Raw genomic sequence first — 13,086 nt, 5'->3', positions numbered from 1 at the left:
ACTGCTCCCAGGCAAAGGAAGTCTTTTCTAGAACTTGCTAACTGAAAATCCAGACAAAACAATATAACGCCCTATTTGGCCCTAGTCTTAGAATTGGCGCATTTAACATTTCCTTCAAGGCAACTTCAGGGTCTTCCAACTTGGAGTTGAGCACGCTGGGCGCTGTCGGCGGCGACGTGGACCCCGGCATGGGGACCCGGCCGTGGTTGCAGCGCCCCCGCACTCTTCCCCCAACTACCAGAATCCGAAGGCTCCCGGTCGGCGGGACCCACGTGGGTTATCAGGGACCGACCGAACCAAGCTGATTAAACCAGGCAAGCAGATCGTCCCAGGTCCCCAGGCCCCCCTGTGAAGGGGAGGAAAGCGAGGGACCCGCAGTTTTCTCCAACCCGGACCCGGGGATGGCCGAAGCAGCCTCCTGCCTTGCCTCTGTCTTCCAGGCGCCATCCCGCCCGAGTCGGGTGCTGGGGGCTGCTGGGCAGGCCGGGGCCCGGCGGGGCGCGCAGGGCCCCCTAGGGCTGCCAAAAGTCCCGAAATCCCTGACCCCAGACCCTTGCGAAGGGTCCGCACTCCCTGCCGGCGCAAACTGACCCCTTTGGCCCTCACCTTCTCCCTTTGAAACCCAAATCTAAAATCGGATAACACTTGGGGGCGTTGACCAATTTTCTCTCCACTCTGTGCCTCGCCCTCCTCCCGCCGCCCCCTTCCCTCCTCTTCCTAGTTCACTACCCAACCCCTCGTCTTCAGACGTTGTGCAGTGGCTTCTTCCCCTCCTTTCTTGTCCCCCACCCTCCCCGCACGTTTATTGTATTTTAATCTTGAAAGCTACACCTCCAAATCCCGCGCCAGAGGCCGCAGAGGCGCCGGAGCCCGCAGCAGCTAGAGCCGGCCCAGGCGCTGGGGCGCCGGGCTCCCCGATCTCGCGCCAGGGAAACGCCGTGCGTTTCAGGGAACTCGCAGCCACCTTTGCAGCCGGTAACTCGGCTGGGTTTGTATTTGCTGTTTTAATACAAACCCCGCCGCACTGCCTGTTTCAAAGATGTGCTAATTACTACTTGGATAGCAGGGCGCAAAGTCCTTGTCCATTTCCCAGTACAAAGTAGGTTGCTAGAAAATTTGAAATTGCCTTTCAGCCTAAAGCTGCCTTACCTGAATGTCATAATTACAGTAATTATGTACATCCAAATTACATGCTAATTAAATTAGAATCAAATCGTTCTAAATCGAAATCAAATGAGGTAGTGAAGAATTAATCAATGACAACATAAATAGAGAGCTTCCTTCAGAGATATTTATTGTAACGATCCAAGGAGGGATTTGATCTGAAAAAGTCACCTGTTTATTTACTTTCAAATTAGTAATCAGTTATTATCCCTTCTCCATAATTTTAACCGTTCGGGGTTATTTACCCCCACCTTTTCCAGACGCTGGAGTTTATAGAAATATGTATGAGGTAAATACATACAGACATGCCTACCCTATATGTTATTGATATAAATATATACAGTGTGTTTGCAACTCCAGTTAAGGGGAAGGTTTCAGTAGGTCCGTGGAAACATGTTCTGTCAGGGCCTGTTCTCAGGGACCCGGGAAAGAAAAACAAGGTTTAAGATTTTCCAAGACCCTTGCACTCTCTTCCTTTGGAATTCATACCAGGGATTTTGCATTGTTTTGCAAACATCTAACCGTTTCAGGGTGATTCATTTATAAAAGAAATACAAAGTGATGTGTTGTCCCCCCGCCCCCCTCCTCGGCAACCCCGATTTGTTTTCTGCTTGCAGATTGTTGGCGAGAGTCAACATTTTCACTTTTGCCTCAGGAGCGAGAGATTAGCAGCGGCGTCCTAAAGCGCCCTCTTCACCTGTGGAGCCCGAGAGACGAGAGAAATTCGCTCGCTTTCCTAACTAGTGAAGGCAAGTCCGCCCTCTGACCTGCGTAGGCGAAACGCGCTGGAGGCCGGGCGAGCTTAGGCTGGAACTGGCAGGCGAGAGCGCGCGGCGGCCTGGGAGTGCTGGTCCCCAGGGCGCAGCTCCCGTGGTCCGCAGCCTGGAATTTCTTCTGAGTGGGCCACTGGCAGGGTCGGGGCGGGGAGGGGGACCCTTGCCGCGAGCTAGCCCGCATCCTTTCCCGTTACACTTTGTCGGTGGGGAGTCCAGCGGCCTCCTCGCACGGGAGGCGCATATTCTAGGAGGGAGACGCGCCCCCTAATTCTCAGGCTTTCATCTGGGTTTGAAGTATGTTCAGAAGGTTGCCAGGCGCGCGTCTAGAAGGAAAGCACCACCGTACGCAGGGGTGGAGTCGCCTGTGGGGATGGGAAGGGGCACGCCAGCCCGGGACTCACTCCAGCCCCCTTCCGGCCTCCGGGCTAAGGCGAGGTCCTTGGAAGCCTCGGTCCGGCCAGCACCCAAGCCGCTGGACCTCCACTTATGACCACCCCCTCGGGAGGACCTTCGAACCGAAGGGACTGGGTTTTCTTCCGTGCCTACGAGTCGCGGAAAGGCGACTCACGGGCAATTTGGGCCACAGTGTGCGTTTTCCATGACAAGCCGTTCCTGCGTTTCACCCCACGCCTCGCTTCATTATTACTGTTACATTCTGAGGGTGATGTTAAGTGTGGCGTGAAGGGAGGAGAAAGGGGGAAGGGCATGAGAATCTGCTTCCTTTTCTGTCAGCAGGAACAGGGTTTGAGGAGCTTCATCAGCTCTCAGTTGTCATGGCATTTCCCAAAACTTAAGAGTTCCCTCGATCCTATTTGTTCCTCACAACTTTAAAAAAGCACTTCTCCTTTTTGATCCGAAAAACCCGCTCCCAAGGTCTGCAGCTATTGCATGCCTTTAGCTCTTTTCAAGAAGTGGTAACTATCAAGATTTTCTTTTCAGAAAACCGAAATAAGATTTCTTAATACCCCTCAGCTACTGAAGCTAAAATGCAGCTTTCTTCCTGATCTTAAACACAGGGTGTGGAGGACACGGCCTTGTTGAGCGGCCTCCACCTGCGTCTTGGCCGAGTGGTTGTTAGGTAAGGAGAGTGAAATGGCTCAGGTGGATTTGAAATCTTTGAGATTCAATGCTAAAACATAGTAAATATTCGGTGATTGAAACTGGGAAACGCTGAGCTCCCAACAGCGTGGACTGATGTGATTCACTATCAGCAAGCCATCTCATGGAAGAACAAGGAAGGTCTCTCCAAGCCTTTCAGATAAAAAGCTTTCTTCAGATTAAAACCGTATGATACAAAGTAAGATCTCCATTTCCTACCACAAGGTAAGCAGACCTGCCGCTATGCTGCAGCAACCACTGCCTATTTTGGCACATTTATCAGATGAAATTATGACTAACTTACCACATAGACATTCAGATAAATAAGTCCTAACCTAGTAACCTGATCGTGCCTGACCATTTGTAAATCGACAGCACCTCCTACAGGAATTAATTTGCTAGTGTTAAATTATGTTAAATGTTAGGCCAGGGAAAAGGGGAGGAGGGAACCCCAATAATGTCTCCCAAGTTGGCCGGTGCAGTGCCAGGCCGCTGGACAAATGTCACTAGGCACACCCAGATTTCTTTAAAAGAATTTCTCTATTAAGGGTAAGAAGAATGACATATCACCAGACTTTTCCTGTGGTTTTCTAAAAAAAAGTCAGTTGGGGACTCTTGTTCTTGAATCATATTCATTAAACTTGGAGGATTCTTTTTTGGCGTTAGTACTTAGGGGAACCTCTACACATACAACTAGATATCCTTTTTATTATGAGGTTTATCTCTTTGGTTTTTACCTTGTATTTCAAAAGCAAAAGTATAATTAGATGCTTAACATTTTATTTTAAAAATCACTTTCAATTCCTTTTACCCTTATCATTAGAGTGTGCAGAACAAGTCAGGTGAGGCTCTTTAAAGCTATTTGTTACCATGTTATGAATGTATGTGAAAATGCCTCCCTTCAGTTTTTAAGTTTGCCAAGTTGGAATGCTAGCCCCTTGGGGCTGTCTAGCATCCTTTGGTGACCAAGTCTGAAAGCCAAACAACAAACCAACATTTCCTATAATTACATAGGAATTTTTCTCACCATTGGATAGATAAGAATGTTGGGGCTATTGGTATAGCTTCTCAATCTTAACAGTGAAGGATAAGTAAACCAGAGATTTGAAAAATTCTTGCAGCCACTTATAAAGTTAAAAGGCGACCACACTTTTGTGGAAGTCAAAGTGTTAAGAAATGATAATGTATTTAATTCATTTTAATTACAGGATGCATTTCAACATTTCTCTTCATGAACACTGTTGGTTCAGAAATCCTTTAAGGCAGTAAGTATTGCATAGGTTTTGACATTATAAAAATTATAAAGTCTAAAAAGGCATAAGATAGAAAATAATCAGTGCAACACTGATGAACTCAAGGTGTAAATTAGCGGTCTTTATCAATCTCAAATGCATGCTTTCTTTTTTTAAATGAAGAGGGAAAGGGATCTTTGAGGTGCACTGTTAAGTTATTGAAGAGTACCGTAGAAGGAATTCAAGTTCTCCCCTCCCAACTCTCTTAAAAATGTAAATAATCAAAGGGTTGCTTATGCCTTTAGTTAGCTGCTTGTAAATCGGAGGACATCTCTGTGTGTGCATATACAAGACAAAGATATATATACCAGACTACGCAGAGGTTTTACTTAATTCTTCTTTCAAACTTCTTTCCTATAAAATTTATGAAATTAGGACTGCCATTCTCAAAACCATCCAAACTAAGCAACATTTGTATTGTATTAAATAAGAGGTGTTTTTAAAATGTGGAACCCTGATAACAATACTTGTGTCCATGATGGTTAGTATATATTTTTTGGAATTGCCTGTTACTTGTAATTTGAACTAAATGATTTTTTCTATAGTTTTCCTTCACCATATGCTTTGAAACACAAGGGGAAACTTGCAGCTAAATTTAAACATACCTTATATACCTATACTTATGAAATATATCTAAATAGTTTACACTGGTTCATTTGTGACGTTATGTAAATGCTTCACCTTTAGAAGTAAAATCTGTAATAGCTGAATGTCAGTAGTAGAAGGGCCATCTGTCCTAGGTAGAATAATGGTCCCTTAATGACATAGCAATCCCAATCCCCTGGAACCTGTGAAGATGTTAGGTTACATGGCACAGGGGAATTAAGGTTGCAGATAGAATTAAGGTTGCTAATCAGTTGATTTTGAAATAGGGAGATTCTCCTGGTGGGCCCAATGTAATCACAAGGGTCCCAAAGAGTGGAAAACAATGCAGAATGTGAAAGTGTCAGGGTGATTAGATGTGAGAACTCGACTTTGTTAGCTTTGAAGATGGAAGAAGGGGCCAGGAGCCAAGGAATGCAGGCGGCCTCTAGAAGCTGCAACAGGCAAACAGATTTTCCCTAGAGCCTCCAGAACCAAACCTGCTGACACCTTGATTTTAGCCCAGTGAGACCCACTTCAGATTTCTGATCTCCAGAACTGTATTCGCATTAAGACTGAGGTTATTTGTTATGGCAGTATAGAAAATTAATACATCATCCAAATGTAAATAGCTTCTGACCCTAGAGCAAAACACCTGAAGGGAATTTAAAGTCTTAAAGAAATACTGACCAATCCATTACTTAATTCATAGCAGTGAATTTCTACAGTGATTACACTTGGCTTCAAGTAAATTCAAATCTTAAAAGTAATAAATTTGAATTGAAAAAAAAAATTAAACTATACCCATTCATTGTACTGTCTGTCATTCTTTTAATGATGTTTCAGAACAAAGAAAATGTCACATGGTTACATGGGGTTTTTGTTTTAGTATAGGGCACAGGAAACATTAAAGAACAGAAAATATTTTTACAGCCCCAAAACAGATCACTTACAAATATTTGCCAAGTTCATTCTTATGGGATTCATGTAGTTTTTTTTTTTTTTTTTTTTTTTTATTTATTTTTTTTTGGGATTCATGTAGTTTTGTACTTGATATAACAGTTTACAGAGATGAAAAATTAAAATAGAGCTTTTTTATTAGAAAGACAATAGTACATAATTTAGCCCTTGCTAAAGGTATTCAAGAAGAAAGTGGAGATATTTTTATTTCCAGGTACAAGTCACATACAAGTCTCTCTTTATTCTCTACTTCTCCATTCTCTTTGCATCACTCTAGTATGCCTATCTCCTGATAATGCTCCGTGCATTTTCCCTCCTCTGTATCTATCTGTGCCATGGCTTCTGGTGTCGTTTCTCCTGTCCCGCTCTTCACTGGGACTTCGCCGTGGCCGTTTTCTCATTTCTCTTGGCTTGTAACCACCATGACTTCTGCTTCGGCTTCTCCTACTCCTCTCGTCCCTGCTCTGGCTCCTGCTGCTCCTCTCATTTCTTCCAGATCCACTCTCCTCTGGACTCTGGTTATGGTTTCTGGGCTTTCTGTCAGAATCAGAATGTCTCCATTTGCTCTTCTCCCCAGAACTCTCTTGTTTTAAAAACCTAGGCTTTTCCTTGTTACTGTGACTGCTACAACGTTCTTCATCAAGTTTTCTCTTCTTAGACTTGTCCGTCTCTTCAGAACCACTGTTGTAATTCCCTGAACGCTTGTTTTTCTTTCTTTTCTTCTTCTGTATTTTTTTTTCTTTGTTGTCACTCTCACTGCTGCTTTCTGAAGTGTCACCAGAGGAGGAAGACGAAGAGGAGGAGGATTTGTTTTTATGTTTTTTGTGTTTACTTCTGCTCTTCTGAAGCTTTTTCTTTTTTCTATCTTTTCTCCTTTTCTTTTTTTTCTTCTCAAGTCGATCCAATTTCCTGTTATTGGGAAAAAACAGTGACAGGCTATGTAAAAACAGTCCTTTCACTGACAAATATAAAATTTTGAATAGACAATATAGTTTCTTAGAAGCTATTAGAAGTGGTATTCAAATACAAATACATTCTTTACTTTTATTAAATGACAAATCATTTTCTTCCCTTTATTCAAGTCACATATACTATAAGTTTAAATTTAAAAATGCATTAACTGTCTCAGTATACTTTCCTCAATAGTAATGACTATTAAAAAAATTCTTACTGAATCAGAATTTGAAATTATATAGTACCCTAAATAAATGGTCATCCTGGCATAAAGAAAAGTTTGTAACATTAGCTGGACCAACTGCAAACTGAAATATAAAGCTCTAATCAGATGAAACATTAATTTTATGTATGTACTATTTTATATTTTATTTATTTATTTATTTATTTATTTATGGCTGTGTTGGGTCTTCGTTTCTGTGTGAGGGCTTTCTCCAGTTGCGGCAAGTGGGGGCCATTCTTCATCGCAGTACGCGGGCCTCTCACTATCGTGGCCTCTCTTGTTGCGGAGCACAGGCTCCAGACCCGCAGGCTCAGCAATTGTGGCTCACGGGCCCAGTCGCTCCGCGGCATGTGGAATCCTCCCAGACCAGGGCTCGAACCCGTGTCCCCTGCATTGGCAGGAAGATTCTCAACCACTGCGCCACCAGGGAAGCCCATGTACTATTTTAAATATGGAAATACTCATCAACATTACACTATCAAATTTCAAGGGCATTTTCTCCAGAAAGTCTGAGTAAGTATAATACATTTTACATTTTTTTAGTATTCTATTTTAGTTACATAAAATAAAATAATCACATATTTTCAACAATTGTTTAGACTTATAAATAAATAATTAGGACAATTCTATTACGGCATTCTGAATTTCTAAAGAGTATTTCACATTCTCAGAAGAGTAACTTGTTTATATGATATGTCTGAGTTACTCTGAAATAAAAATGTCTTCACTGGATCCTGTCCAGCCATTCTCAAGACTCCGCATACTGAAACATCATGAGCTCCCTCTATTGGATTCAGCAGACATTTCTTGGATTCTTTAATCCAGAGGTAGTCTGTTTAACACGATTCATACTGACTTTAAATTTAAGCATTTTTCAGCATTCCTCATAAAATTGTACAAAATGTAAGAAGAGTAATACATGGCCCACAATTTTCTAAGAACAAACCGTATGCAAAGATATATACAAATCGACTATGAAAACTAAAACCTACAAATAAATCTATTTCCAAATTAAATGTTCTGAAAAGTGCAGTGACTTTGCGGTATAAATTGAGTATATAATCTTACATTCATTTTCATATTACTGAAAGAAAGACAAAATTGTACTACTACAGCTGAAGAATAAATCAATAAATGAATGTGATACATGGTTTTAAGCACCTTAAACTTAGGATCAGAGTTGAATATGACACTAAGATGAAACATAAGAAAAAATGTAGTTGAATTCATTAAACAGACACTTTTTAATCACCTGAGAAGTTTCTGTTTTTGTTTGGTTGTTAGTGACTTTAAAAATTCGACTTCTGGATCTTCTTCACCCTCACTTGCAACATATTCCTAAGTCAACAAAGACATAATTAAATTGCTAGATTACAAGACAAGTTAGTTATCAGACAGGAAAGGAAACGTTTACAAATAAGAAATTTTATATTAGGGACATACTGTAGATGAGTATGACATTTTGAATTGGAAAGTGGAATTTAAAAATTTTTGTAGTCTACCCGCCAAGGAGGATCATAATGCCCTAAGAGGTTAAGACGACTGCTCTGCCACCATTAACAAACTTTATCAGGAGAGGACGACAGAGAAGCATAGACAAAATGTTTATAGCATGGCTTCTACTCTCTCAATTTTCTTTTTAATTTAATGGAACATAAAAACCAGGAAGATCATGAACTTTAGGGGAAGGTCAAAACATCCACAATTTTTGCCTTTACAAATTCAACAGAACATTATCAAATATATTAAACAGTACAAATACATGATATATACGTTATACGTACAATCCCTAGCAGTGTTTGAGAAGGAATGTGACTCTTTCAGAGCAGCACAAATTTATGCCAGTGGGAGTCTGGGTTTTAGTCTCAGCTCTGTCTCTAAAAAGCCACATGATCTCAGGGAAATCACTTAACTTCTGTGGGCTCCAGTTTCCTCATTAAATGAAATACATGGTTTGTATTAGAACATCTGCATTTAACCCTTTAAACTCAACGATTTTCTGGATCTATGTACACTTTAATCAAGTAACTGTTTAAAATATTTTCCATATTTTTTAGGGGTTTGCTTTTATACACTTCTTCCCATTGGTTCTGTTTAATGTCACTTCATGGGTAAGTTAGCAGGAAGGAAAAAGTAACAACCTTATCACCAGATCAGTTAGATATTTTATCCACATAAACCCAGAGGAGCAGTTTCGTTTATTAAAATATAGGTTTAAAAACAATTTCTCATTTAGGTTAAAATAATAAAGAAGCAAAATCAAAATACGTTTTAGGCATTTTCTTTGCTCTAGCTTGCCTTCCTATGGATATATACATATTGGAAAACATTAAGTAGCAATTCACAAGCAATCACATTTAGATTTATAGACATTTTCAGTTTACTGATAAAAAGATCATTACCTGTGATGGATCATTTGCGGTCAAGTTTCTCCCCAGTACGTTTCGTTTCAGTGCAAACCCACTGTTTCTCATCTCCGCTATTAGCTCTGAGGGGTGCATCGATGGTCCTGTTCACAAAAATCACAGTTTGAATGTATCATTTATATCTCTCTACCTTTTTCGGACTCCACAGTAGGAATGCAGCTGAAGCTTTGTTAAGTAAAATCACAGCTAAATCAACTCAATAATCTTCTGCTGAGCAAATAATCAGATATGATTTTCTAAAACAGCAGTCTGGAGATTGAGAATAGAAAATAATTGCATTTTTCTTACGTGCTAGGGGATTCTCTTATGTAACTTTGTCATATTGAAAAAGATACACTGAAGTGTTATCTGCTTGGTAGTTTTTAGTATAAAATCAAAGCAAAATGATAAAAGACTGTAATTAAACTTTTAATAGTTATTCTCTCAGTAAGAATTCATTGAAAGAGATACTTACACATATGCTATCGGTAACGATCAATAGTTAATCTTGCATATATACATTCCCAGAGTTTGAAACTTCTAGTCATTAGTTTGGAGTTGGTGACAAGCAATTTTAGGCTAGCTATAGGTGTGTATGTGTTATATTTTCTACAAGCTGTTGTTTCCACTTTTACAAAATCCCCAAACCTTTTGAAAAGTGAGCTTGTTTTTGGTCACATAATATGCTCTAAAGACAAACAATATGGACTAAACATAGATGTAATTAAAAGTAAAAAGTTTTAAACATCTGCACCCTTCCCTCAAACATTATTATGTTTACATAAGATAGGAAAGATTCTTTCCTCCTTCTTTTGTATATTCCAGTTTCATTTTGTTTTCCCTGCAAGTAGCAAATAATGACAACATTTCATGGAAGCTTTTTAGTTTCTGGCCTAAATCATTACACTGGCTTAAAAGAACTATACTGGGCAATGTATCTGGAATACAGGGAAGAATAAGACAGTTCCTGCCAACAAGCAATTCATAAGGGAGGGTGGGGGATAGAGAGACATTCAGAAACTGATACTCTAGTTTGTTGATTAAATACATCATCTAATTTCTTTACCTTTTCCCTGATATATTGGTCTTTTACTACTTATTTTGCATGCTCACCTACATGTTACCATAAAAAAACAAAAGGCAATAGGCAATATAATTCAAATCTGTTCTCTTGCCAATAGCATCTTTGGTAAAAAGTTTGGTCAAACAAGTTCAGGTGTAGGTTAATAACTTTTATTGGACTCTGGGCTTTACCATTCTACTCATATTACCAAAAACAATTGAAAGTTGGCTATAGGTATTAGGGAGATAATTAGAAAAAACTGCCTATTACTGGTGTATGGGAAGTATTAATAATGTGATGCTTTAATTTACTGGGGGGAAAAAGCCTTATTTAACTGAAAACAAAACAAAAACATCATAAAGCACCATCTTTATTTCATTGATATTAATATTTCATTTTAAAACAACACTGGATTTTTGATTTGTTTTTTCTTTTATACAATTAATTTAATTTCCTGTGGATCACTTTAATGACTTCTAGAAAAATTATTCAATTTGGTTGATAATACTGATAATATGACGTTAAGTAAAAAACTGAATTTTATAAATTCATTTATTTTATTTATTTTTGGCTGCATTGGGTCTTTGTTGCTGCACGCGGGCTTTCTCTAGTTGTGGCGAGCGGGGTCTACTCTTCATTGTGGTGTGTAGGCTTCTCATTGCGGTGGCTTCTCTTGTTGCAGAGAGTGGGCTCTAGGTGCACGGGCTTCAGTAGTTGTGGCACGCGGACTCAGTAGTTGTGGCTCGCAGGCTCTAGAGCGCAGGCTCAGTAGTTGTGGCACACGGGCTTGGTCACTCCACGGCATGTGGGATCTTCCTGGACCAGGGATCAAACCTGTGTCCCCTGCACTGGCAGGCGAATTCTTAACCACTGCACCACCAGGGAAGTCCCAAAAATTGAACTTTAAATATTAGTACGGAGTGCCTCTAAATGGCATTGAAGTGCTAATATAATTAATAGCTTTAAATTAATTATAGAGTGTTTCACTTTGGTGGCTTCTTAAATTTCACATGTAGGAACCTAATTTTATAAAGTAGAAAATGTCTTTCCTGAAGTGTCAAAACTACATTTCCTTGTCAACAACTTTTTCAGATGTTCAATGAATTCAGAAAGCAAACATGCTAAGAATTAGGATAAAAACCACTCCAGTAAAGGGCTAAAGAGCTTGGCCATTATGATGAGAGGGTACTGATTTCATCAGTTTTCATCAAAAGATGGGTAATTTTAATAAAATGCTTTAGAAAACATGCTTTAAAATTTTTCATTACAGTACTTCTAACTACTTCAAGAAAATGATCTCTCCTTCCCCAGGCTGACAGATTATTCAGACTATAAAACAAACATTACTCTTCCATCATTTATACTTCTCCAAAATCTCAACTGAAATTTTGTAGTACATATGCTTAGCATATACTTCCACACTGCAAGACTCTAAACAATGTTTAGTGAAGTACCTGACAAATAGTAACTATTATTTTTGTCAGTAGCTATAAAACTTTTGTGATTATTATATATTTTTCACAAAAAAAATCCTCTTAATAGTAAAACATTTTTCAAAATCCAGTCTTATTCACTGCTTTTTGTACTTAAACTTTCTCCTTCTATCATCAAAACTTCTAGAAAGATATGACAAGTCAGGTTTAATTAAGATATATTCAGCAAGGTATCTTTATACTTTCATGTTACTGTGATAGTGGCTATGCAGAGTTAACCTGACAGAAATGACTCCAGCTCTCTGAGAACTCAAAATTTAATTGATATAATATCAATAAATTATATAGGTATGTTGAAGACAGATTTTACAATATGTTCAAATGCAAAATGACTACTTTTTTTGGATGCCTTTATAATTTAAATTACAGATGGAGCTGGGGTTCAGGAAGGTTTGGTTTGCTCTTAAATTTGCTATGGCAGAATGATTCTAGAGAACTCAGAAAAAGGGCATTTGTTTTAAAATGTAGATTTGTGAAGGCTCCTTTCTAGATCACTTCAGTCAGGCTGGGTTAAGCCTCCATAGCTTGAAAACCAGTGTTCCAACTTAGAAAAGTTGGTCCACTGAAGAAACTGTTTTCAACATTCATTAATTTTGCAAACTTTCTTTGCTGTGATGTGGGTAAGCACCAAAATATTAATTGTGACTATGGTATTCATTTCTATGCCCTGATTAGACCCAGACTATTTTCTACTAGAAAAACAACATGAAGTCAATGTCACAGAAAAAATAAATTCTCAGAAGGCAAATTATGTCCTACAGAATTATGTTTGTAAAGGGTTTAATCTATTCATTAAGAGCATTCATTTTTATAGAACTAAGCAATAGAAGGTAAAAAATGTTCTGTAGTAAAATAGGTATTTTATCAGAGAATAATATAGGAGTCAAAAGAGCTGGCCGTGAGAAAGGTCCTGTCGCCGACTTCCCAATTAGAGGACAGCAGTCCCAGGTGAATCCCACAAATGGCACAGGAGGGAGACTAATGCTGAAGGCAGAGATATTCCTGTGTCTCACTGTTAGCCTGGGCCCATCTGCTCTTCCCAAGGACAGAGCTATCTTCCTTCCAAAGTTCACTGT

The 13,086-nt window shown here is 39.4% G+C and overlaps 1 protein-coding gene across 1 annotated transcript in view; it reads right to left on the bottom strand.

Moving 5' to 3' along the window:
• Positions 1-5,723: 5,723 nt before the first annotated feature.
• The window catches only part of CIRSR (corepressor of RBPJ and splicing regulator), a 40,531-nt gene continuing 33,168 nt past the window's right edge, over positions 5,724-13,086 (bottom strand). The window contains exons 8-10 of the mRNA XM_082397772.1: positions 9,452-9,558; positions 8,302-8,387; positions 5,724-6,781 (exon numbers count right to left, since the gene is read on the bottom strand). Coding sequence (XP_082253898.1) covers positions 6,112-6,781; positions 8,302-8,387; positions 9,452-9,558 — 863 coding nt within the window. The 3' untranslated portion in view covers positions 5,724-6,111. The remainder of the gene's footprint in view (positions 6,782-8,301; positions 8,388-9,451; positions 9,559-13,086) is intronic.

Source organism: Balaenoptera borealis (assembly GCF_965194805.1).
Source record: "Balaenoptera borealis genome assembly, chromosome: 6".
Lineage (NCBI taxonomy): Eukaryota > Metazoa > Chordata > Mammalia > Artiodactyla > Balaenopteridae > Balaenoptera > Balaenoptera borealis.
Note: the sequence above shows the minus strand (reverse complement) of the source record. Positions and strands in the feature narration are given on the sequence as shown.